This window comes from Antedon bifida, chromosome 6 (assembly GCF_963402885.1).
Source record: "Antedon bifida chromosome 6, ecAntBifi1.1, whole genome shotgun sequence".
Taxonomy (NCBI): Eukaryota; Metazoa; Echinodermata; class Crinoidea; order Comatulida; family Antedonidae; genus Antedon; species Antedon bifida.
In genome coordinates, this window is record NC_136231.1 from 24,697,250 (window position 1) to 24,720,004 (window position 22,755).

At 30.2% G+C, this 22,755-nt stretch overlaps 1 protein-coding gene across 7 annotated transcripts in view; it reads left to right on the top strand.

Annotated features, from left to right (window-relative positions):
- Positions 1-22,637, top strand: part of LOC144844200 (rap guanine nucleotide exchange factor 2-like) — a 65,110-nt gene extending 42,473 nt beyond the window's left edge. For 4 of the 7 annotated variants that reach the window (XM_078700964.1, XM_078700965.1, XM_078700970.1 and 1 more), the window contains 20 exons: positions 50-214; positions 666-773; positions 1,962-2,033; positions 2,558-2,689; positions 3,368-3,476; positions 4,363-4,603; positions 5,017-5,245; positions 5,762-5,998; positions 6,350-6,526; positions 6,742-6,841; positions 7,385-7,596; positions 7,829-7,975; positions 8,128-8,295; positions 9,519-9,780; positions 10,985-11,287; positions 14,492-14,662; positions 15,653-15,775; positions 17,975-18,052; positions 18,489-18,545; positions 19,144-22,637. In XM_078700964.1, the coding sequence (XP_078557090.1) occupies positions 50-214; positions 666-773; positions 1,962-2,033; positions 2,558-2,689; positions 3,368-3,476; positions 4,363-4,603; positions 5,017-5,245; positions 5,762-5,998; positions 6,350-6,526; positions 6,742-6,841; positions 7,385-7,596; positions 7,829-7,975; positions 8,128-8,295; positions 9,519-9,780; positions 10,985-11,287; positions 14,492-14,662; positions 15,653-15,775; positions 17,975-18,052; positions 18,489-18,545; positions 19,144-19,169 (3,117 nt within the window). In that variant the 3' untranslated portion in view covers positions 19,170-22,637. The remainder of the gene's footprint in view (positions 1-49; positions 215-665; positions 774-1,961; positions 2,034-2,557; positions 2,690-3,367; positions 3,477-4,362; positions 4,604-5,016; positions 5,246-5,761; positions 5,999-6,349; positions 6,527-6,741; positions 6,842-7,384; positions 7,597-7,828; positions 7,976-8,127; positions 8,296-9,518; positions 9,781-10,984; positions 11,288-14,491; positions 14,663-15,652; positions 15,776-17,974; positions 18,053-18,488; positions 18,546-19,143) is intronic. The other 3 variants (XM_078700967.1, XM_078700968.1, XM_078700969.1) reach the window with 3 other exon arrangements.
- The last annotated feature ends 118 nt before the right edge of the window (positions 22,638-22,755 follow it).

A 22,755-nucleotide genomic window follows, 5' to 3' on the forward strand; every position in this document is an offset into this window, starting at 1 on the left:
TGATGACAATAAACAATGACAATTTTGTGACATTATTATTATTTTTCAGGCTAAAAATGAACGTCTTATACAACACTTAATCGGTGATCATTCTCCTGTTGATCCTACTTTCGTGGAAGACTTTCTAATGACGTATAGAACTTTCTTGAATACTCCAAAACCTGTGTACGATAAACTAATAGAATGGTTTCATGAACCTGATCTTCGAGACAGAGTTAGTATTCTTTTTTCAGTATATAAGCATAGCATAGCATTATCTTTTAGATTTAACTTCAGTCATCCCAATTTTTCAGTTCTCCATTTTGTTTATATTTATGTTACTCTAAATCGTTCTTGTTCAGAAAAACTAAAATGATTTACATTTTTACATAATATATTATATTAAGTTTAATTTGATGAAAACTAAATAAATTTGTGAAATCATAATATTTATTTGATTGTATGCTTTATGACTTACATTAGAACTCATATTAAGATGAAACTTTCAGGACCAAACTAAAAGTGTCCTTTGAATAGAGGTTGCACATAGTGTTAACACATTTTGCTGCTCATTCCTTTCATGAGAAAGCGTCCCCTTAATGTGGGTATCACCTGACTGGGAATGTCCCAAAGGAGAGGCTGTACTGTAGTATGTAACTAAATACTGGTATCTTCTCTTTTCTCAGGTTACACGTGTGGTTTTATTGTGGGTTAATAATCACTACAATGATTTTGAAAGTAATAGAGATATGATAGAATTTTTGGAAAAGTTTGAAGAACTATTAGAATCAGAGGTAAGATACGTTATTTTGAATTTTAATTTTAATAATTGTCTTAAAGAAAATTGATGCCAACTGCAGCTACCAGATTGTTTTCAATAACAGTAATATTCTGAGCCACACGTTTTGTATATCACTTAACTGTTGTCATACACATTTATTCAGTTTTAACTGGAGCCCCCGTCCAAACGAATAAGCTTGTCTCATGAGGAGCCAAATACACAATACAAAACATTCAACATGATGATTAATCGTAAACTCTCCTAACCCAAAAACATGTATTTTCCTAACAAACACCAAATAATTTATGCATCCTGTACTTGTGAGAATAGTGGTTGATAATTGTTCAGTCCACCTTTTCAATCATTCTTATAATCTAATTATAAGTGTATGCTGGTTCTTATACTACCCTATAGCAAAATACAGCACTAAATTATAGAAGCAAGTCTTAAAAATCTGGCCTGACTTTAAGGCTTGGCGAGAATGGAATCAATAAATTCATGATGTGTGAGCACTTCAATCTAAAGCTCCACATAATCTGGTCAGCTTTACCTATCAGTTGGCGATAGTATCATATTTTTTATTGCATCTCGCTTAGTTTTTACAAGTTTGTAATTAATGCACACTCAAAAATACACAAGACAGTAGTTGAAAGGGAACTAAGTAGTGGTTAGGTAGGTGAGTAGAATGAAATGAGTAGAAAAGTCAAGGCCTTCTGTTTACCTTAAAGTTTATTCCAAGATTTTCACCTGTAGTAAAGTACAATTAATCATTGATGATACCTTTTCAAAGTATTCAATATAAACTTAGATGTTGATAGTCAACTTAAGTGTAAATAGTCAAGCAATAAAAGTCATTTATCATATTTGTATTCTAGGAAACATTTAAACTCTATAGCAACTTAGATGCTGGCATTCAACAAGTGGAAATAGTCAAGCAATAAAATCATTTATCATATCTGTATTCTTGGAAACATACACATCTATAGCAACTTAGATGCTGATATTCAACAAGTGAAAATAGTCAAGCAATAAAAATCATTTAACATATCTGTATTCTAGGAAACATACAAATCATGTAGCAACTACTTAAGTTGAATTAAGTATTACAGTTTTCTTGAACTTTCTTGTGTAATCAATATGAGATATTGACCCTTTATAATCAGGTAATTATTCTCTCTGTATTGATTTTTTTTCAACTTAGAATATGTCTGGTCAGTTGAGGCTACTCCATATTGCTGGTGCTGCAAAGGCTAAGAAAAGAACAGTGACTTTGGTATGTTTAGGCATTACTTTTGTATGTAGCATATTGTAACACAGCAGTACTGTATCTGTCCATTTCTAATATAGTAGCATACATGGCTTATTGTTCAGTGTTTTTTTAATATGTAAAGAAAGTTTAGAATTATATTTTTGTTTTCTACCTTAGGCCAGACTATATTTATGTTACACAAAATATTTACTACTGATTGTTAAACAAAAATAATTGATATTAAATCATTATTTCTGAAGAAAGAACAATAATTAAAATTGTTATGTCAAAAATTTGAGCAGTGTTTTGTTAAAAAGAAATATTCGTGTAAAGAATCTCTTAGTTACTTAACAAAAATCTTTCAATAATGGTTTTGCTGAAATGATTAATTAATGAACAAAAATAGAAATAAGATAAATCTTTTTGTGGTTAATCCGATGAAACAATACAGAAGACTTATTAAGATGTTATCTATTCTAAACACACACATGTAATGAATGAACGTAAAAATAACGCATTAATCAACTTTATTATTAATTTCTCGGAAGGCTCGCTCTGATAGAACGTCTCCTCTATCTTTTACAATCATCGGTGGTTGGGAAAAGAAGATGGGTTTGTTTATATCAAGAGTTGAAAAGGGCTCCAAGGCACATGAAGCAGGTTTAAGGAGAGGTGACCAGGTCAGTATTTTACGGTTTCGGATTTATTTAACACTTTGACAGAAAGCTTCTTAATATCATTTGTCTTCTAGATACTTTTTAAGTTCATCAACTTGTTAATGATACACTTGTTATAAAGTAAAAACAACATTCATTCATTATTAGACATGGGCTCTATATCATAAAGAGTTTTTGGAACATATTTGTAACAGATCTTCAATGATTAATTTAATTTAAAAGATGTATAAATTTTGATATCAGAATAACCTGTTTTACATATTTTTTTATCAGAGAAAAATATATGGCTATTCAATCTGTCTTTTTTTTATACAAAGAAACAACTCCTAAAGTGAATCTTGTTTTTTTATTTAAAATAATTTACATACAGTAGAACCCCTATTAAAAGGATACATTTGGAACCCGAAGTGTTCTTTTAATAAAGATGTCCCTTGAATAGAGGTTGTTAAAACATATATTGCTTTCCATTCGTTGTGCTGAAAGTATCCCCTAAATAGGGGTACCTAATCAGAGGACTGTATTGAGAGCCTGTACAAAGAGAATGATGATAGAGAAGGAGAAAAATTAAATGACAAAATATGAATATGTAATTTTAATAAATTGATTTAAAATGTTACTGATTAATTTTTTAGTATCTTTATTGTCTCATTAAATTACTTCTTTTTTTTTTACTTCTGTCAGATTCATGAGGTAAATGGTCATAACTTTGATCGTATGATGCACGTTAAAGCTCTAGAGATTATTCAAGGAACTACTCATCTCGTTATAACAGTCAAGTATAACACGTTAGGTAATCAGTTTTTTTTTCTATCACAGTGCTGATTTTAAATGTCATTAATTTAAATACTATAAATAAAAAGTAATCTCTCGTTTATCTTCAAAAAGTGTTATTTATGATGGTAAAATCAGGTTCATAAGGGGAATGCGTCAGTTTTTCGTAAAAATAGGAATTTGAAAATACTGTGGAGGTGTCTAATTGGCAAAGTATTCAAATGTCAAAACATTTTTTTACAAATTAGCGAAATACTAATTGGTAAAAAATTATAATAAATTAAAATTTCTTTGTGATTCTCACAACATATTAATTAATTTTATATTTACTGACAGGAAAGTTGGGGAAAAATGAATAAAACTGAACAAATTTAACAGTATTGTTTGAATTTAAAAATGTTGGGTAATTTTCTGAATAAACTACTATTTTTCTTGAACCCATGGTAGAATTTAAGTCCACAATAAACATTTTCTATACTGTTAAAATAGTTCAATTCAATTCAATTTATTTCACAATAACATACAGGATAATAAATACAATGAAGTAATAATGTGGGGAGAGGGAGGGGGGAGGGAGTCATATATGTCAGAAAGACTTTAAGTTTGACCCACCCCAAGATATAACATTACATTCGAATACGAAAAAATATACATAAACTAATAATAAATAAAAGAAAACAAAAGGATCCTTTCAAAAATGATTCTACTGCAGTTGCTGCAGTAACTACACTTGCTTTACTGCAATATTGCATGATTTACTGTTTTTTCAAAAGTTCATGTCACAGTGTTTGGTTACCTAAAGCTTGTTACATGATTTCACACCGAATGGTTAAAGAGTAAACAAAATATAGTTACTGCAGTAATAATAATAATTTTAACCTTGTCCCTTGTTTTTCAATTTATAGCATTTAGAGATTTATTAGCATCGCAAGAAGGTAGAAACAATTCACGTCGACGAGCAAGTCAAGATATTGCTCTACTACAATCTGACCCTCGTGCGAGGCTTACGACCCCAGACTCAAGCGTCTCACCAGAAATCAAGGATAAGAAAGACAAGAAAGGACATGGGTCCATTGGGCATAAAACAAAGCTAAGAAAGGCAATTGCTAAGCTTAGTATACTGCCAAATAAATCCATGGAAGGAACGTAAGTTCTCATTTTATATTACAGTATTTTACTAGTTTAAATAAGATAAGATATAACTTTATACTCCAAATAATGAGAGGTAAGTCATGTTTCAATGTTTTCGAACTTTATAAACTTTTTTTGATTCACTGTCACTTGGTTGTCAGTCTACATTATGTTTTTATATCAAATATGTTTGTTTATACAAATAGTAAGTATTTGTGTTTAATTCTGTCTTCCTTGGTTATTTCCTACCTTTTTACTTATCTTATTTAAGGTTCAGTAATTGCTACCTAATTGTAATAATACAAATGTGTAATTCGCACGTTTCCACCAAAATTGCCCAAGGTGCTTTTGGATCCTTGCAATTTATAGGTGTTATTCATACCTACAGTATTGTTATTACGTAATATTTTCTTGCAAATATTTTATAGAGAACAAAGGAGAGCGCAGGACGATACAATCTTAAAGCGGTCTACCACCACCAGCAGTCAATCTAGTGGTAGCAGCCTGCATCATAGTAGTAGTAATCCTGATTTGACGTCTCTTTCAACGCAGCTTTATGAACCAATCTGGAGCGGAATGCCAGACCATCCTGAACATGTACTGAAAGTATTTGTGTCTGAACCACCATATGGATGCAAGTACTTTCTCATACACAAGGTCAGTACCATGTTTGTTTTGTTATGCTTTTGTAGAGACATGAATCTGGGCAGGGTAGTATAGGTTTCCTCAGTTTGTTTATATTATTATACAGTAGAACCTAATACAATTTCCCCGGAATAGCGATGTCCCCTGAATAGGAATGACCTCTGAATAGGAATGACCTCTGAATAGGGATGTCCTCTGAATAGCGATGTCTCCGGAATAGAGATGTCCTGTGAATAGGGATGTCCCCTGAATAGGGATGTCCCCTGAATAGGGGTGTCCTTAGGAGGGGTTCTTGTTGAAATACTTCTCTTTAAAAAAAAAGAACACAATACAAACTTACAAACAATTTATTTTCTATGATTTTTTGTAGCCATTTGTTGTCGATGTCATTATTTTTAGTTAGATTTTTATTCTGGAAAATTTGGATGCCTCACTTTGTGTCACTGAACTAAAGCTAATGATATATAATGCCATTCCTTACTTTGTATGCATTAACATAAACTGAATAAATTAAAATTCTGTTATCAGGAAACGTCTGCAAAGGAGGTAGTCATGTTGGCAATGCAAGAATTTGGTTTAACTGGTGCTCAGAATTTTGGACGTTTTTCACTCTGTGAGGTCACCGTAGCAAATGAGGGTCTCATCAAACAAAAACGCTTTCCAGAACATCTGCAAAACATCGCTGAAAAGCTGAGTCTGAACGGAAGGTTATTCTTGAAGAACAATCAAAGCTCTGAATCTCTGGTTACTGATGATGTTGCAGTGGTAAGTTGCATTGCATTTGTTTTAAATTATAGTGTGAAATGAAGACAAAAAGGATACTATTTAGCTGAAATTTAGTGAAATTTAACTCTTTCCTGGTATTAACCATATAATACTTAATCAAGAATGCCAACTCTATTCACATCTTCAAACAGTTGCTGACAACCCATCTCTTTCGCATAGCATATGAAATGACGTAATTTCTACCTTGTTCGAACCTTGTGGTCGTAGCACTTTAGAGAAAATTTATTTTGGTTAAGCGCAAGACAAAAGACAATTATTATTATTCTTATTGTATGTAAAGAATGTGCCATTGGCTTGACTCATTTACATATTGCTATATTCTGTCTCTAGGAACTAATGAAAGAAGGCCAAGTGAGCTTACTGCAACTAAACACGTCCGAGGTAGCTGTCCAACTAACACTCAAAGATTTTGACGTGTTCCAGAACATAGAGCCAACAGAGTACATTGATGATCTCTTTAAGATTAAAACTAAACATGGAACAGATCGGTTAAAAGCTTTTGAAGAGGTATGTAATTCAGTTATCTCACCAATTATACAGTTAACTAACCTACAGATTATTATTTTTTTGTATATGGATGTACTATCCGAAATAAATGAATGAATGAATTAAAACTGTTTGAGAACAATTTAATCTAAAAAAAACACTGAAATGCTTTATTCCATGTTACATATATTTTTTTAATTGTTCACTCTTAATTTTTCTGTTTTATTTTTGTCTAGCTTGTGAACCAAGAGATGTTCTGGGTTGTCACTGAAGTTTGTAGTGAACTTAATGTCATTAAACGAATGAAGATCATTAAGTTTTATATTAAATTAGCTAGTAAGTTGTTAATGTTTCATTGCGGTAAAATAAACATTTCAAATATAGATCTTAAACTGTGTTATTCTATTTTTGGAAAAACATAAAATATCTTTTTATAGAATTGCAAGAAATATATATTTTTTTATTTCTCAATATATTTCTGTTGTTATGTTGTAATATTTAATTATTATTTCATACACATACCACAGCAAGAAACAGGATAGATTACCTATATTGTACTTTTAAACTAAAGCTCTGTCTACACTATCAAACTTTGACAAAAAAAATGTGTGATGTGCCCAAATATGGTAGTGATATGCCAAATATGGTAGTGATATGATGCCATCCAAATATAGGCACATCACCATTTTTTTGTCACATAAAGTTTGGTAGTGTAGGCAGAGCTTTAGAAATAAGTCTAATTTCTAGCTTAAAGAGCAGAGTAGAAATAGGTTACAACCCTCGTATTAGTTCAGGATTGAACCATGAACTTTAGAATTGGAAGGCAGGCAAGAACATCAACCTCCACTATTATATTCTAAAACTTTCTTTTGATCCCAGGGCATTGTAAAGATACCAAGAATTTCAACTCAATGTTTGCAATTGTTAGTGGTCTAGGACATGGTTCAGTATCTAGGTTACGCAACACTTGGGACAAGCTACCCAACAAGTATACTAAGATGTTTTCAGACTTACAAGACCTGATGGACCCGTCACGAAACATGTCCAAATATAGGAATCTTGTTAATGCTGAGCACGTACAGCCACCTACGGTAAGTATTTTATGGCCATAATGTTGTCAAATTACTTCTCAGAACTTTATTAATCTTTAAAATACATTTTGAAAACATAGACCAGCCCACGGATGTTGTTGTTTTTTTGTTGGTAGAATTGAACATTTTTTGTTGCCGTTGTGGACAGGAAAAATATTCCAAATTGTCTGTAATGTCAAATTATGGATTACATTTTAAGATTTCTCAATATTTATTTTACTTTTTTTTTCAGATTCCATTTTTTCCAATCACAAAGAAGGATCTGACTTTTATTCATCTTGGTAACGATTCTGAGGTTGATGGTCTGATAAATTTTGAAAAGTTACGTATGATTGCGAAAGAAATTCGATTTATAATGGGCATGGCATCAACACCTTATGTAAGTTGTATTTTAAATATAATTCTAAAAATAATTGTTTTTCTATTTGATAATATATTAATTTCTTTATTTTTGTTAGGAAATATGCCTGTTACATCTAGTTATCTTGTTTTTTTTAATATTTTGATTATAAAAATGTTTTTTTCCGATAGGATCCAAGAGGCATGTTCGATCAGTCGTCAGTATTTGGTGCTCCCAACGCAAGTGTCGCTCATGCAGTCATGACGGCTGTGTCGGGACCGACCCAACAGCAACGCAAGAAGGCAAATGCTGCCAAGCGTGGATCAACCTTCCTTAATCCTAAGAAGATGTGGGAAGAAGTAAGATCTATTTCTTCTTCTTTTTCCAGTTATATATTTTTGTTGAAAAAAAATTAACAATTTTATTTTAAAAAAAAAAGAAAAATCATGGTAGATAACTTTTTTATCCAGTTTTTGCTCCAAGTCAATATTATTACTATTATGTAACATTAAAGTGGCCTATTAAAATCATTTATTTTTTCATGGATAATGTTTTATATAGTGCCATATCCGCAATAGTGCTCATGGGGCTGTGGACTTTGATGTAACACATTTTCAACAACATTGTTCAACTACTGCACTATTACATCTGTCCACAAGATATATCTTGAATTTTGCTTCATTGCGTATGATGCAAACTATGACTTTGTTTCTTTAATGGAAGACCTTCATATTTACCTATTATAATGCAACTTAAGTCATTTTATTTTTTCTCATCCTTCCTTACTTCTACTTTAGCATTTTTATTTCAAAATTGAAAAATGTACAATTTCTGTACAGGTATCAAACATTCTAGAAACACATCATCTTTCATTTAATGTACCTTAATCTTTCAATATGTTTTTATGCTTCATGGGTAATTGAATAATAAGATCACATGCTACTAGTCTTATCTTGTCCTTGTGCTAAATAGTTCACAAATGTATGTTAATTGGAATTACAACCTGGTTAACAATAATTATTAAGTTATTGTGTATCTAGGCCGTAATGTTAAGTAAGCAGATAATAGCACTTGCTCTACAAATGTGACCTCAATGATAGTATGTGAAATCTTTAAAGAAAACATGTTAATTTCTTTTAATCTTGTTTATTATAGTTACTATTTACTCAATGCAACATATAATATTACCTTGACTTTTCTGTACTCTGTTAGTTACACATTATATCGGACAAAGATAATGCTTTATACAGTAATAGCCGTAGTGGGCTAGATTACAACAATAACTTCATCTAAGGGCTAAGGGACGGTCCCCTTTGTATCGAGCTGTCGACAAACTACATTTTGCATTTACACCATATTGGAAAATGGAAAAAAAAATCTGCAATCTTGCCTTTGTATTTTATTTTATTAATATTTACATTTGTTTGAATAAATATACCAAATATATCCTTCTACACTACTGTATCAAAAGATCTCCTAAACTATCTCATTATATTTTGACATTCATTGTTGTATTATTAGTTGTTTACAAAATGCATTAAGAATTTTGAGAATAAAATGAGTTCATATATTGTTTTCGCAGGCTCAGATGGCACGAAGAGTCCGCCTTTACCTCAGTAACATGCATGTTATAACAGACGAGTCAGAATTACGAGAGCTATCACTGAAATGCGAGCCCCTTCCTAGCAGCTCAAACACAGGGACGTTATCGCGAAGGAAATCCTTACCGGATTTAGCGGTCAACGCCGTAAACCAACAAAATATCACCTCACCTGCTAAGAAAAATGAAAAGAATGATCAGATTAAAAAAATTATTTATAAAGATGCTCCCAAAACATCATTTGGTAAGTTTTAGATTATAGTTTTTGTTTATTAAATTTAATTTATTCATATATTATTGGAAATTTAAACTTGTGTTTTGGATACTGTCTATGACTAAGAAATATGAATAAAAGATGTTATATTTTATTTATTTATGTAGTTGAGTCAGTTTGTAATGAAAAAATTAAAAAATTTTAATTTATTCTTAAACGTTTAAATCGTCACAAACCGTATATATTATTCATATTAAGGGTAGTTTAGTATAATTTCATATTTTATTTTTTATACTTTTTGGTTTTACAAATATTATATTTATATATTATTATTATACATATTTTTATTGATTTTCTCTTGTGAACTTTTATTTAACCTGGGCTTTTGTTGGATCATTATTTTATAGAAGGTAATTTGCATCAAGTCTTATATTTAAAAGACTTTCAAATATTATATGCACTTAATGAAATATTAGTAGTTAAAACAATTACACTGAATTATTAAGACAGTACATTTTTAGTCTCTAGGCTAATCTCCAGGAAATTACATTTATAAGTAATGTCTAGGAATCTATCTATTGCTTTTTTAAAAAGAGAGAACCAAAATAGCAGGAATATCGTTTTTTATAATACAATGATTTAGACCTATTTGTAAACAAGGTGGGGAAGTTGACTGGGATTTAATGTATCTTATCCATACAATGTGAGGTGACTTGTTTGAATGTATGACAAATTAATTGCAAGAAGTCTGTGTGGCAAGTTTGTTTCATGGTGTTATTATAGAATGACGGTTGCTGGATTGTTGTGGTGAATGATATTTTCATTGGGGTTTCATTTGTTGGGATAAATTGTACTGATCTGTAGCACACATGACATACTTATTGTTTAAGTGGGAAAATTGAATCTTTACACTAGCTAGGTTTTAATGACGCCCCCTGTATAATGATAATGTATCAACTATGAATTGCTTATTTTCAAGACACAACCAATCATAAAATGCATGATTTTTTTTTCAAATTTGTACCCTTTTTTTTTTATTATACTTGCATGAAGTAGTTGGTGAGAATCGTTTCATTTTATTTGTGTGATAAATTTTAAGTTTTGCATTTTATATGATTATTATTTTCTATTATGTGTGTATTATTATTTTGCCATTATGTTGTTAATAAGTAAACATTATAACTACAAAAATGGTGGCCCCAGCTGACTGTTTGTTGTTCGGTTTCTCCACTAGGGGCCACCTCACCAAACACCCTTCACAAGCTTCTAATGCTATCTGAAGAGGGCGACAGAGGACTAAAAACAATGCCCTTCAATCGCATTTCTGCTGCAAATAACAACAGCTCAAAGGGGCCATCCCCTCGGCAGTCCCCTAAAATGCAACCCCACGGGAGAAGGAAGGGGATGCCGGGGACAAGAGATACAGGTATGAATCCTCCACCACCCACACTGCGGTCGCAACGAAGTGACAGCGGCTTAAGCATGAGTAGTACGGGTAGTCTGGACATGTACTTTTACAAACGAAGGCATACGGTTGGTGAGTAAACAAATCGCACTTGCCGTGACCTCCCGAGGGCAGCAAACTAATCAAATTGAAATATTGAAATTTTGGTTTTACTAAAAACAATTCATGGTTTTGAATCTGAATTTTTTTAATTTCTCGAGAACTTGCATTGGATACAAAATTTATTTTTGTTTCCTAGAAACCACTAAACATCAAAGTTATCGTGAATAATGCATGAATTTTCTTAATTCTTAAAATTAATTTCCAACAAAAATTGTCAAAATTTTCCTCTGGGGTAGATAATGTTGAATTCTTAAATGACTTCTGATGCTTTATTAACAATGCTATTTTTTATCTCTATTCTTTGCTAACAATTTATTTCTAAATAATCCTTTGGAAAACGATTAGCAAAACAAAATGATACATTAATAGATTACTTTTTTAGATATAAGAATGCATCATAAATTTGGACATAAGTTCTTTCTGAGAAAAAATATATTTGAATTTCAAAATTAGTAAAGCAAAAATGAAAAAAAGCTTGGAATTTGCTGCTCAAATTGACACAGGCAGAATGAGTGTTACTGTACTAGTATTAATCACTTTTATGTTTACACTCACATATATATTTTGAAATGTTATAATTTATATGCCCTACCCTTATGCCTTCAGTTGTTTTCGTTATTTTTAGTTTTGCACGTCTACACATAGCATGCTAATTTGTGTTTGGTTTTATCATTGTCTTCATTTTATTTTGCATGTTTTGCACAGGATATTGTAAACATTATTATTATTTTGTTTTGTTGTTACCCTGCTTGCTAACTCGCTTCTATTTTCTTTATTGGTGCTAGGTTTCGTTTTTAAGTTGCAATTCTTGTAAATATCTCTTTTCAAATGGCTATGAACTCATTCTTGATGGCTTTTAATGACATTTAAATGTCTTAAAACGCACTGTGCTTTTATTTAGTCTAGATGTTGCTTAAGATATGATCAAATGGAGTGTTATGACGTCAATAAGATACTTTGTCTGCTTGTTAACGGACATTTGCGCTTAGTATGCCCTGTTTTTTCGCTCTAATTAAGCAGACCCATGCTAGACAAAAACTCATGATTTTTTTTTGCCTATAGAAATTTCAGGTGTTTCATATTTTGCAAAAAAATTATTCTTTCTGTAGGACTTTAGAAATACATAAATAAAAAATGAAAAAAAAAATAGTTCAATCTGTTATAAAAGCTATCTGGTTACATTTCATAGTTTGAAATTATGTTTTTTTTCTCTAAAAAATAATAATAATAAAAATTCAAGCTTATATAGCGCATTATGCTAAAAGCCTCAATGCGCCAAACATTATAAATAAAATGCCAGAAAATTACACAAATTTAAAAAGGTTTTTAAAAGCTGCCTGAAAATTAGCAATTGAGGATGAATGACGAATAGAAAAAGGCAAATAATTCCAGTAGCTCTCCATAAAGAGAGATTGCTAGTTAAATTTAACAGTTTACAAGTGCTCTGTGTAATTTGTTAATTTCTTTCAATATTCTGTTACTTTACAGTTTAGATCTAACACTGACTGATATTAGTATTACTATTTAATGAAATAAAATCTAGGCTAGTTTGAAATAAGCTGACCATGACATGAATGCCTTTCTGGGATTTCTGGTTATATGCTATACAAACCTAGTTCCCCTCTTTTAATGTGTTTATTCTCTTTTAATGTGTTTATCCTCAACACTAGATTGGAACATTTCTAGACTATTGGGTTGAATTCATTTCCATAAAATGTTTTTAACATTATGTTGATGCGATAACACATTTTTTTCACAAGTTGTTCTCGTTTACATAACTATCAAACTTGTTGAATATTGTTTCAATGTTTTGTCATCATCAATCAAATCTATTATTTTAGATTAATTTTTTGATGCATAAAAATCAAAATTTATAAATGTATTATCACTTCTTTGTTTGGTAAAATTGATCTACAAAGTCTATCATTGTCTGATTACACTGTAGTTTACAGTTGGTGTTTTTTATTTCATACTACTGGTTTTTAGAATTGTTGTTTCTTACCAAATTAGTTAGATCAGAAATAAAACTATGTTGATTCACAAAATTATTAACAGAATAATAGATAGTATGGCTAAAGCTTGGTTCCCACTAGCGACGTAACGTAACGCAACTTATGGAACATAAGAAATCTAAATTCCCTTCCAATAATTGTGTTTGCACCCACCTGCGTGAAATCAAACCTGCGATGTTTCAGCACTTTTGCATCGTCGGTTCCCACTTGTGATTACGCAATACAGCACTTTGCATCGATGCGTTGCGTTCTAGTGGGAACCACGCTTTAAAAAACACAAGACAAGTTGCGTTTTTATGTTGATTATTATTTCATAATTAAAATTCAATTAAAGCAAAATTGTAACAAAAAAATAGTTTTATTTCTGATTAAATAGAAAAAAAAAGTATTTACTCCATAGTAAAATAACAGTAATAGTGATACATGCTGATTTCATCTTTATGGTTCTTTACATGAGTTTACTTACAAAGTTCATTAATTAAATTATTTCCCTGTATATTGTTTACATATTATAACTGTACATTCATTAAAAAATAATAAATAATTCATTGAAATATCAATAAGACATTTTACTAACTAATAACAAGTTCATTGGTTCATTTTATGTAAATAATTCCAAAATAGTGCATCTATTACTTGTCAAAATAATAGTTTAATGATTTCCTAATTGATTGATATGCTATAAATCAGTTAACAGAATTGTCAGGTTTACACTTAAAATCAATCAAAGGCCACTGATATCCTATCACTCCATTAGGTCAGTGAAGAGTGAACCTCACTCTTCACTGGTTGTGTGAATTTTTCACAATCATGAAATAATGGAAAAATAAAAACGTTAAATTGAAAACAATTAGTTATGATGATCAAAATAAATGAATGAGTACATAGTATAAAGATGAGAAGTCTGCAACAAGTAAAAAGTCTACGTATCAAATAAAAGATTTGGTTAGGACAACTTGTTTCAATCTCAGCTTTATTGTACACATTTGTAAAAAAGAAAATCTGGTTTAAAAAAAATGTTTTTGATATTTGAAGAATCAAGTGGTCTTTTATTGAAAGTTGTGGTAAACTTTACGCATGCTAACACGATCTACAAAGTAATTTCTATTTTAAATATATCATATTATTTAATTTGTATATTTGAAATATTTTCACTCTATAGCAACAGGAAGCTCAGGCCCTCCATCTATAACGTTCAGCAGCTCGTACGAAAGCTCTGACTCGGGTCAAAGCGGACTATCGTCCAACTACGACACGCAGAGCAACTCTTCTCTAGGCTCTGCATCACCACCTGCCAAGGACAAGAGGAAAGTTCAACGCGAACCACCTCCAGGTAAGACATTGCGCAATACTCGCATCTAATATTGATTGCAATTATTTAAAAACCTTTATTTTGATTACTAATTATTACTAAGTTTATTTTTCCAATGCCGTGAAATGCAGTGTGATAATGTCACATGAGTATTAAATAAAGGGATTTGAATGACGTTTGGTTTATATGAGGCAAATAATTCATTTTCCCTGTAATAATAAAGTGATTAATAATATTTTTTATTGTTGATTTTGGTTAGTATTTAGGTATATTATGATTATGTAGATACTACTACTACTACTACATTATAGTACTCCATTTTATACCATTTATCTGACTGAGTAAGAGCCACAACATTTCTTATAGATTCCAAATCAAAATGTTTCTTCTCAACAATCTCATATACTTCATCATTCTGCATACAATGACACATTTGATTTTACTTTTCTCATTTGGCACCTTCTTTGGTCTTTTACGTAGTTGGAAACCATCAAATCATTTGGATCGCCCTGCACAATTTTATTATTGAAATTCTAGTTAGAAATAGTTTACGATAAATATTTTTTATAAGCACCTTTTACTCAAATAATGAGTTTATACCTTTATTTTAATTGTGTTAATAATATAGCTATTATTAATGTTGTCTGCATGTATATATATTTGATTGCATGGGATATAGTAATTATTTATCTGTTATTATTTGGTCGATTAATAGAGTTAATATCTGTAGTATAATTGGATATACTTAATTTCTGAAACCTTTCTTGATAACTAAAATACATTTAATATTAAAATTTAATAATAATTATTACTATTTTAACAGGTAAGTGCATCAATTAATGATAATACCTTTAAGTTATAAATATTTGACACATAGTTTTTAAAAGCATGCCAAATTTTGAGTACAAAAAAACTTTGTATTCATAAAACACTATTTTGTTTCGTTTCATATTTCGTTATTTTTGCCTGTTTATTTCCACTAATTTGCGTCCAATTTCATCTGTTCTTTAGCAGCCACAATGTACACCTCACCCCCTGTGAGATCTGCCGACAGACCTGATTCAGGTCAGACCATCAGGATGTTGACACCTCCCGACTATAATACCGCTAGAAAGAGGTCCACTTCTTCACTAGGTAGTGGTCATACACGCTGGGTGCATGCGTTTATTTTGTTTTATTTTTCATTTTAGTTTCTGCATCTCATTTTTATGTGCATCATTAGTTTTAGCTTTTTCACAGCATGCATTGTTTTTCTATCTTTTAGTTTTTAGCTTTTATTTGGTGGCTTAAGCTTAATTATTTTCATTTTTTAACATGGTCCAACATTCAAATGCAAAGGGAACTATAATACTTCATTTTATTTTTCATTAAGCATTTTCTTTCTTTGCACAAGTTTATTAACTCATTTTTGTTTGTTATTGTTTTTACTAACAACAAGATATTAATTTCTTTAAATAAAAAAACAAAATTAAATTTTAAAATAGTTTATTTGCTTGCTTTAACCCACATCCTACTAATCATTCTATTATTAGTTTTAATCATTCATTTCATTTTTGTTGCACTCATTTTATTTTCGTAGATTCATCTGTTTGCTTGTTGTGCATTCTTTACTCTCCCAGCTGACCTTTAGCACACAAATTTGACCCTCCCTCAAAGTCGGGAGGTTTGTCTTGTCTTAAACTAAAAACAAAACACAGATCTTATTTAATAATTTCACTTAAATTAACAAAGTTCATAATTCTTTTACTGTCATTTAGTAGAAACATTTATCACAGCAAGTTTGTTAGTGTTAGATCAGAAATTCAACCAATAACAAAGCTCCGTAGAAACTTCTTAGCTTCTCACAGACCAATCATACTGATGTATTGTTAACAGTAGTTTAGTAGTGTTACAGTTTGTTAGTAGTCATAGTATTAATAAAAAATGTATGTTTTGTAGCTGGTAAATAATTATACAACACTGTATAGGCCTACAGAACTGTATACACTGTGTGCAGGCTACTACTGTATATATACAGTATACTGTAACTAATAACATACTATGTACAGGATACACTATATATACTGCTACAGTACAGTAGTGGGATAAACTTTATTCTGCAACTGTATATATGTGGCGTACACAGTAAACAGTACTGTAACAATAATAATTTATTTGATTACCAGTATATTTTTTATAAACAAAATGAATATACTGTACTGTACATTGTTAGTAAAGAGCTAAAAATCGCCAAATTGTTGATGGTTGTCACATGGTATATCTTTGGTAATAAACATGCAATGGTATTATCAATTTTTTTCATTGTTATCTGAGTTATAGCATGTGAACTGTGTTAACAACTTATCAATGATTTGGTACATTTTGTACTATGCTATGTTTGATGTGTTATAGTATTTTGATTGGTGGTGGTTTTGAATGAAAAAGAAAAAGAATTATAGCCCTTTTGCTCTACTGGTGGTGGTGGAAGTGGTGTTGTCACGTTTATGATGGTGGTGATAGTGAATTATATTTTAGAAAAAGTACATACTTTTGTTTGAACATATTAACTTTGTTTCATTTAGTTTTTACATTATGATCATTTTATCAGTCTCCCTGCTCAACATAATTTTCATCATCACCAACCAAATTAATCACTAACATTCTCAAAAATAAAAATCATTGTCTTACAAATTTTTGTATTGTAATTGTAATGCCATATTTAAAAAAATGCTTTTTTGATTGTGATAGTGTTAAGTTTGTGATTTGTACAGTAATAGTTGATTCTCCTAATGTATTTCTGTAGTATCATAGGCAAATTCATAAATACAGGAGCACATGTGATGGTTGTTTGTGACACTGTATTACATGACGTTATTAAGATACGGTACAGAGAATCGACTTGCAGTGATAATATACATTCGCACACTAATTTGTGTTGAAAATTCTTAAGCTCTGTCTACACTATCAACTTTATGTAACAAAAAAATTTGATGTGCCCATGTATGGGCATGATGATGTCATATCAGTACCATATTTAACTACTATATTTGGGCACCTCACACTTTTTTTGTCAAACTAGTTTGATAGTGTAGACAGCTTAAACAAAGTCATCAGCAAAAATCCATTATACTTGGTGTTCAAATGTGAAAATTAAATCTTGTGCACGTAGGAATAACATGATTAATAAATTCTTAATAATAACACTAATGTATAGAAAAACTAACTTGTTTTAATTAACATTAATGTAGGTTCATAGTTTGGTATATTTGTTTAACAAAATTGATAATGTTATTTACAAAAACAGGTTGTCTGATTTGTTTTAACATATATGCATGCTTCTGCTCGTCTTTTTAGCGGGACTTTATAACGCTCCAAGACAAGAAATGACTGAAAAGAAACCGCCAAACTATGCTTTAGCAAAATCTATGGCAAGTAAGTTACAATGAGAGCACTGGTTTATGCTTTACTTTTTTATTAAAATCTTATTTCATAATCCTGAGATTACATTGTGCACAAAACTTGTGTTGTAAATGTAAAGCTCTGTCTACACTATCAAACTAGTTTGACAAAAAAAAAAGGTGTGATGTTCCCAAATATGGTAGTGATATGCCCAAATATGGTAGTGATATGACATCATCATGTCCATATATGGGTACATCACATTTGTCACAAACAGTTTGATAGTGTAGACAGAGCTTAAAGCCTGTTTTTCAAACAACAAGTGAAATTTTGCTATATTGTGCTACCAATCGGAGTTCAGTATTTTCACCTGAATCAAATTGCCTCGTGGAAAACAGGCTTAAAATGTTTATCAAATATAATTTATTAGATACATTTCTGAATGATTATGAATTTTTAATTTTTGCAGGAAATTTCAATAGTTTAGGAAATGTACGCTCAAAGTCTTGTGACTATTATGACTCAGGTACGTACATTTCTCATTTAATTAATTTATTAATAGAATATTAATTCATTATGAGAATATTAATTCATTATGTTTTTGCTTTTCTTTGTGTTCTTTCATTCATAGTCACAAAGGGAATATTTTCTAAGTATTCTACTACCTATCTTTACAATTATAAATATCACCTTTCTGGCCAACACATGCAAGTACCGTGGAATAAAGTTATGGTTCCAGGCCTTTGATCTGAAAGTCCTAGTTACCCACACCCACACAATTGCTTCAGTTATAGAAATTTGTCAAGAAATTTCCAGTGAATACAAGTGTAACCTATGATCGTGTAGTGGTAGTAATCAATCACACAGAGTCTTGACATACAGCTATAATGCAATATATTTATTGGGTTGTTCCAGCATAACAGTCTAAAAACATGAGTCTCTCCATCCTCAACACTCCCCCAGGTCTCACTCTGAACGCCCTCTATAGAGTGACATTCACTTATAGGGTTACACAAACATAAACTTTCATTTAGTGGCTTTTGGAAGCACACACATTCGTTATGTATTTTCAAAGCTTGATTTTCAAGACTTGATGATGATTTTTACTTTTTTTTTTTTTTCAGATGAAGAGCAGGTCTCTGTGGTGTGATTTTAATATGTGTGTGTAACCCTTCTCAACGTACAATCACATTCCAGACACCCCTGGAGGAAGATTATTGAAACCCCTCACAGAGTTTACATGTTGCTGTTGGTGTCTGCTAGGCTTAGGATAAATTACCAATACCTCTTGCCAATCCCTTGTACACCTTGTTCCATGATTATGATTTAATATTCTAAGGATTAGGATTGCAGAAAATATCAGTCGAGGGAAGAGTAACATTGAAGTAATAGCTGTAGCCAATACAATTGTATTACCAGCTAATGCAGACAGAAAACGGCATATCTACCAAGCTTAAGTAGACCTGGTTTGGATAAAAACTGTTGCAGCCCCGTAGATTGGGGAAAAAAACTTTTAGCCATGTATACCTCAAACAGTTATGTGGATGTTTTGCAGAGTGTGAATGAGTGGTATTAATGAAAGGTGGTATCGACCAAGATTTAGTTTTAATGCATTTTTTCTTCATAAATAGACACATACAGACCTACATACTGTTATAGAATATTAAGTATAGTATGTTTTAAAGATAGTATTTAATTATATGATTTTAGGATTTTTAACCTTGCTGTCTTAAGTCCTCAACAATATACCTTCTTATTTAATTTATTTATTTAAAACTTGTTTAATTAAACAGGGCTTGAAAATCTCAAAATTGTATTCAAATATGGTGACAATTTTATTTATTGTCATTTCATTTGGTTGAATATTTCTTTTATTCTTGATGCTTTGTTTTTAGAGTATCCAGACGTTTGGTGCTTCAAGTATTGTTAATTGATTTTTTAAGACAAATAATAAACTTCCTAAATGTTAGAAATGATCGTAGTAAGACTACAGATACAGTTGATCTGTTATAAGATGATAAACTTCTTAGAATTTATTTGTGGAATTGTTGATAATGTACAGCTAAATATTATTTTAATATTAAATACAGGCCAAAATTATAATTAAAACATTAATTAATTAAATATTTTACTTATTAATAAATGGTTTTATAGTTATCGATTATATTATAGAAACATGTTGTCCCCTCATTTCTCCTGAATATATATATTTTTAATCTGGTCCTCGGAATGTAGTATGTTGGTATAAGCCCTGTGTTATCGCTATAACAACCATGTAATTGTGTAGGTTAGCCTTGATTAAATTGAAATCAACCTTTGCTCTTTAACCTTTGCCCTTTTGTGCAATTTAGTGACCTAACATAAATATAGTAGCATATACATTGTTGCATAACACTTATTTATAATATAAGGTAATACCGTAGCACACTGTAAACTGTTACCATATATATAGTAGAATTTAGATTTGTGTTTTTAGGTAATATAGACAGAACAGTAAGTATTTAGGGCTTACTGTTTGTACCCACTCCCTCCTAATTTAATACCTTTAAGCATGGGTGGAAATTAAATGCATCAAGTAGCCTAAATTGTAGTATATGAGTAGTAGTAGGTACTGTATTATGGTTATTTCTGGGTTTGGGAATAATCAGATATTGAAACTAGTAATAGATGTTCACATGGGACCATGTCAAAATTTGCAGTTACAGCAGTAAATACATTTTTTCAACTTTAACCATGTTTATGCAATGTTATTGTAGTGACAGATTCATAAACTACTTTAAAACAAAATAAACTCATAAGTTATTGCATTAAAAAATATTATTTACTGCAGTAACTACAGTACAATATTTTTGAAAAGGTCCTTTAAATAGAAATTAATTAAATGAATGAAATAGCCATATAATTTAGGGACAAATATGTATACACAAATCAAGCAATTACTTATTAAATAAATTAAAGGTATTTTTAAAATGCTGTAAGTAGTAATTGTACACTATTTATGATTTCTAATCTATTCCAAAATATGTTATTAACTCCAGTAGTAACTGCAGTGTAGTAGTACCAGGGTATAAATTATAAACAAATGTTGTACATTTAAGCCTTTATGAACAAGTATAGATAAATGTATTAAACCAATATCAACCTACTTACCGTATTATAGCAATCAACAGGTTTTATTATATGTCTATAGTGTATTGTTGATTGGTCTTATATATTTTTATGGTGTAACATTAGATGAAGCCTTCGTAACCATCTTTCCCACTACAACTATGTAAAAGCTTAAAGGAATATTCTTGATTTTTAAAATGGACCTCATATCATCTCCATTTGCAATATGTATTTTAGTGATTGTTACATTGTGTTTGTCCGTTATTGAAAAATATAATTCTTGAATTCAAAATTAAATAGATTTGTGTTTGTAAATTTGCTGGTAAGAGTTCAAGATATTTTCATTTTTATATACAATTAAAAAGAATAATTCCAATTTAACATGTTACAGTTAGGAATATTTTCTAATGAATTGAAATTTGCTACAAAATTGTTAGTAAATAATGAAATGTAGTAAATAATTTTAGTATGTTAATTTTTCAATAAACGGCAGCAATTAATTTGGCCGTTGTTTTGATGGTGAAAATCAATTTTAAAATTTGTTAGCAGTTTGCTGGTCAAGCAAAGAGATTGTAGTCCTAGTTTTGTAACTGCAGAAACCAAATTTTCAAGAAATAGTTTAATAAATTTGAATGAATTTCTATGATTTAATTGACACAGTGGAAAATAATATTTTAATGTAAATTGGTTCTTAGTATTTCCATTTGGTATTATTATAAATTATTTTACTGATAATAATAATTGCCAGAAATCTTATATAATTTTATTGTATTTTAATCAATATAAAGTATGTATAATGAATTAATAGTGATATAAAATTGAACATATCAAATGCTATACTTGTGTACCTAGCCTTGCCAATTCTATTTTATTCTATTTTTCTCAGTTAATTTGATTTTAATCAATCTCCTATTAATAATAAACTATTGTTTTATTTACAATGATTTGTCTCAGATTTCGTTGTGCCCACCTAATTTAGTATGTTCTTACATTTAATCTATATTACTGGTTACTTGTTATACCTTGATTACTGTGTTTCTTTAATATTTACATCTAGAATTTGTATAAAAAAAATATGTATATAAAGAAAAATCAAGATTTATTCCAGTACATTGGTGAATTTTAAAAACTGTGTTTAATGATAGAATAATCCAGAATTTATTTCTTATTTACCAATACTATACTGTATATGTACACTTGGTCATTTTTGGATGTGAATGTATATAAAATAGTATCCAATGTATTTTTAGTGGTACGTCTATGTGCTATACAATGTTTGGGCCTACCACTGCTGGATGGGCTTGATACAAATAATTTGTTTTAATACTATAAGTGGTCCATATACTATGGATATTTTAATCATGTTGTATTTGTGTGTGGTTCTATGCTAGCTAACCTTTACACATTGTTTAGTGTTGATATTTTGTACATAGTGGATCACTGCTGAGTCGATAGTTACAAATAGAAGATATTTTGTTCTTCCAAAAAAATAAAATAAAAGTAAATCTAATTATGGTAGTTGGTTTTTTATTCGTCTTTATTCTTCAATATTTAAGTAGAATTGTTGTACAATTGTCTTGAGCAATTTCAACACAAAATATATACAGCAAAGACCATATATAAATACA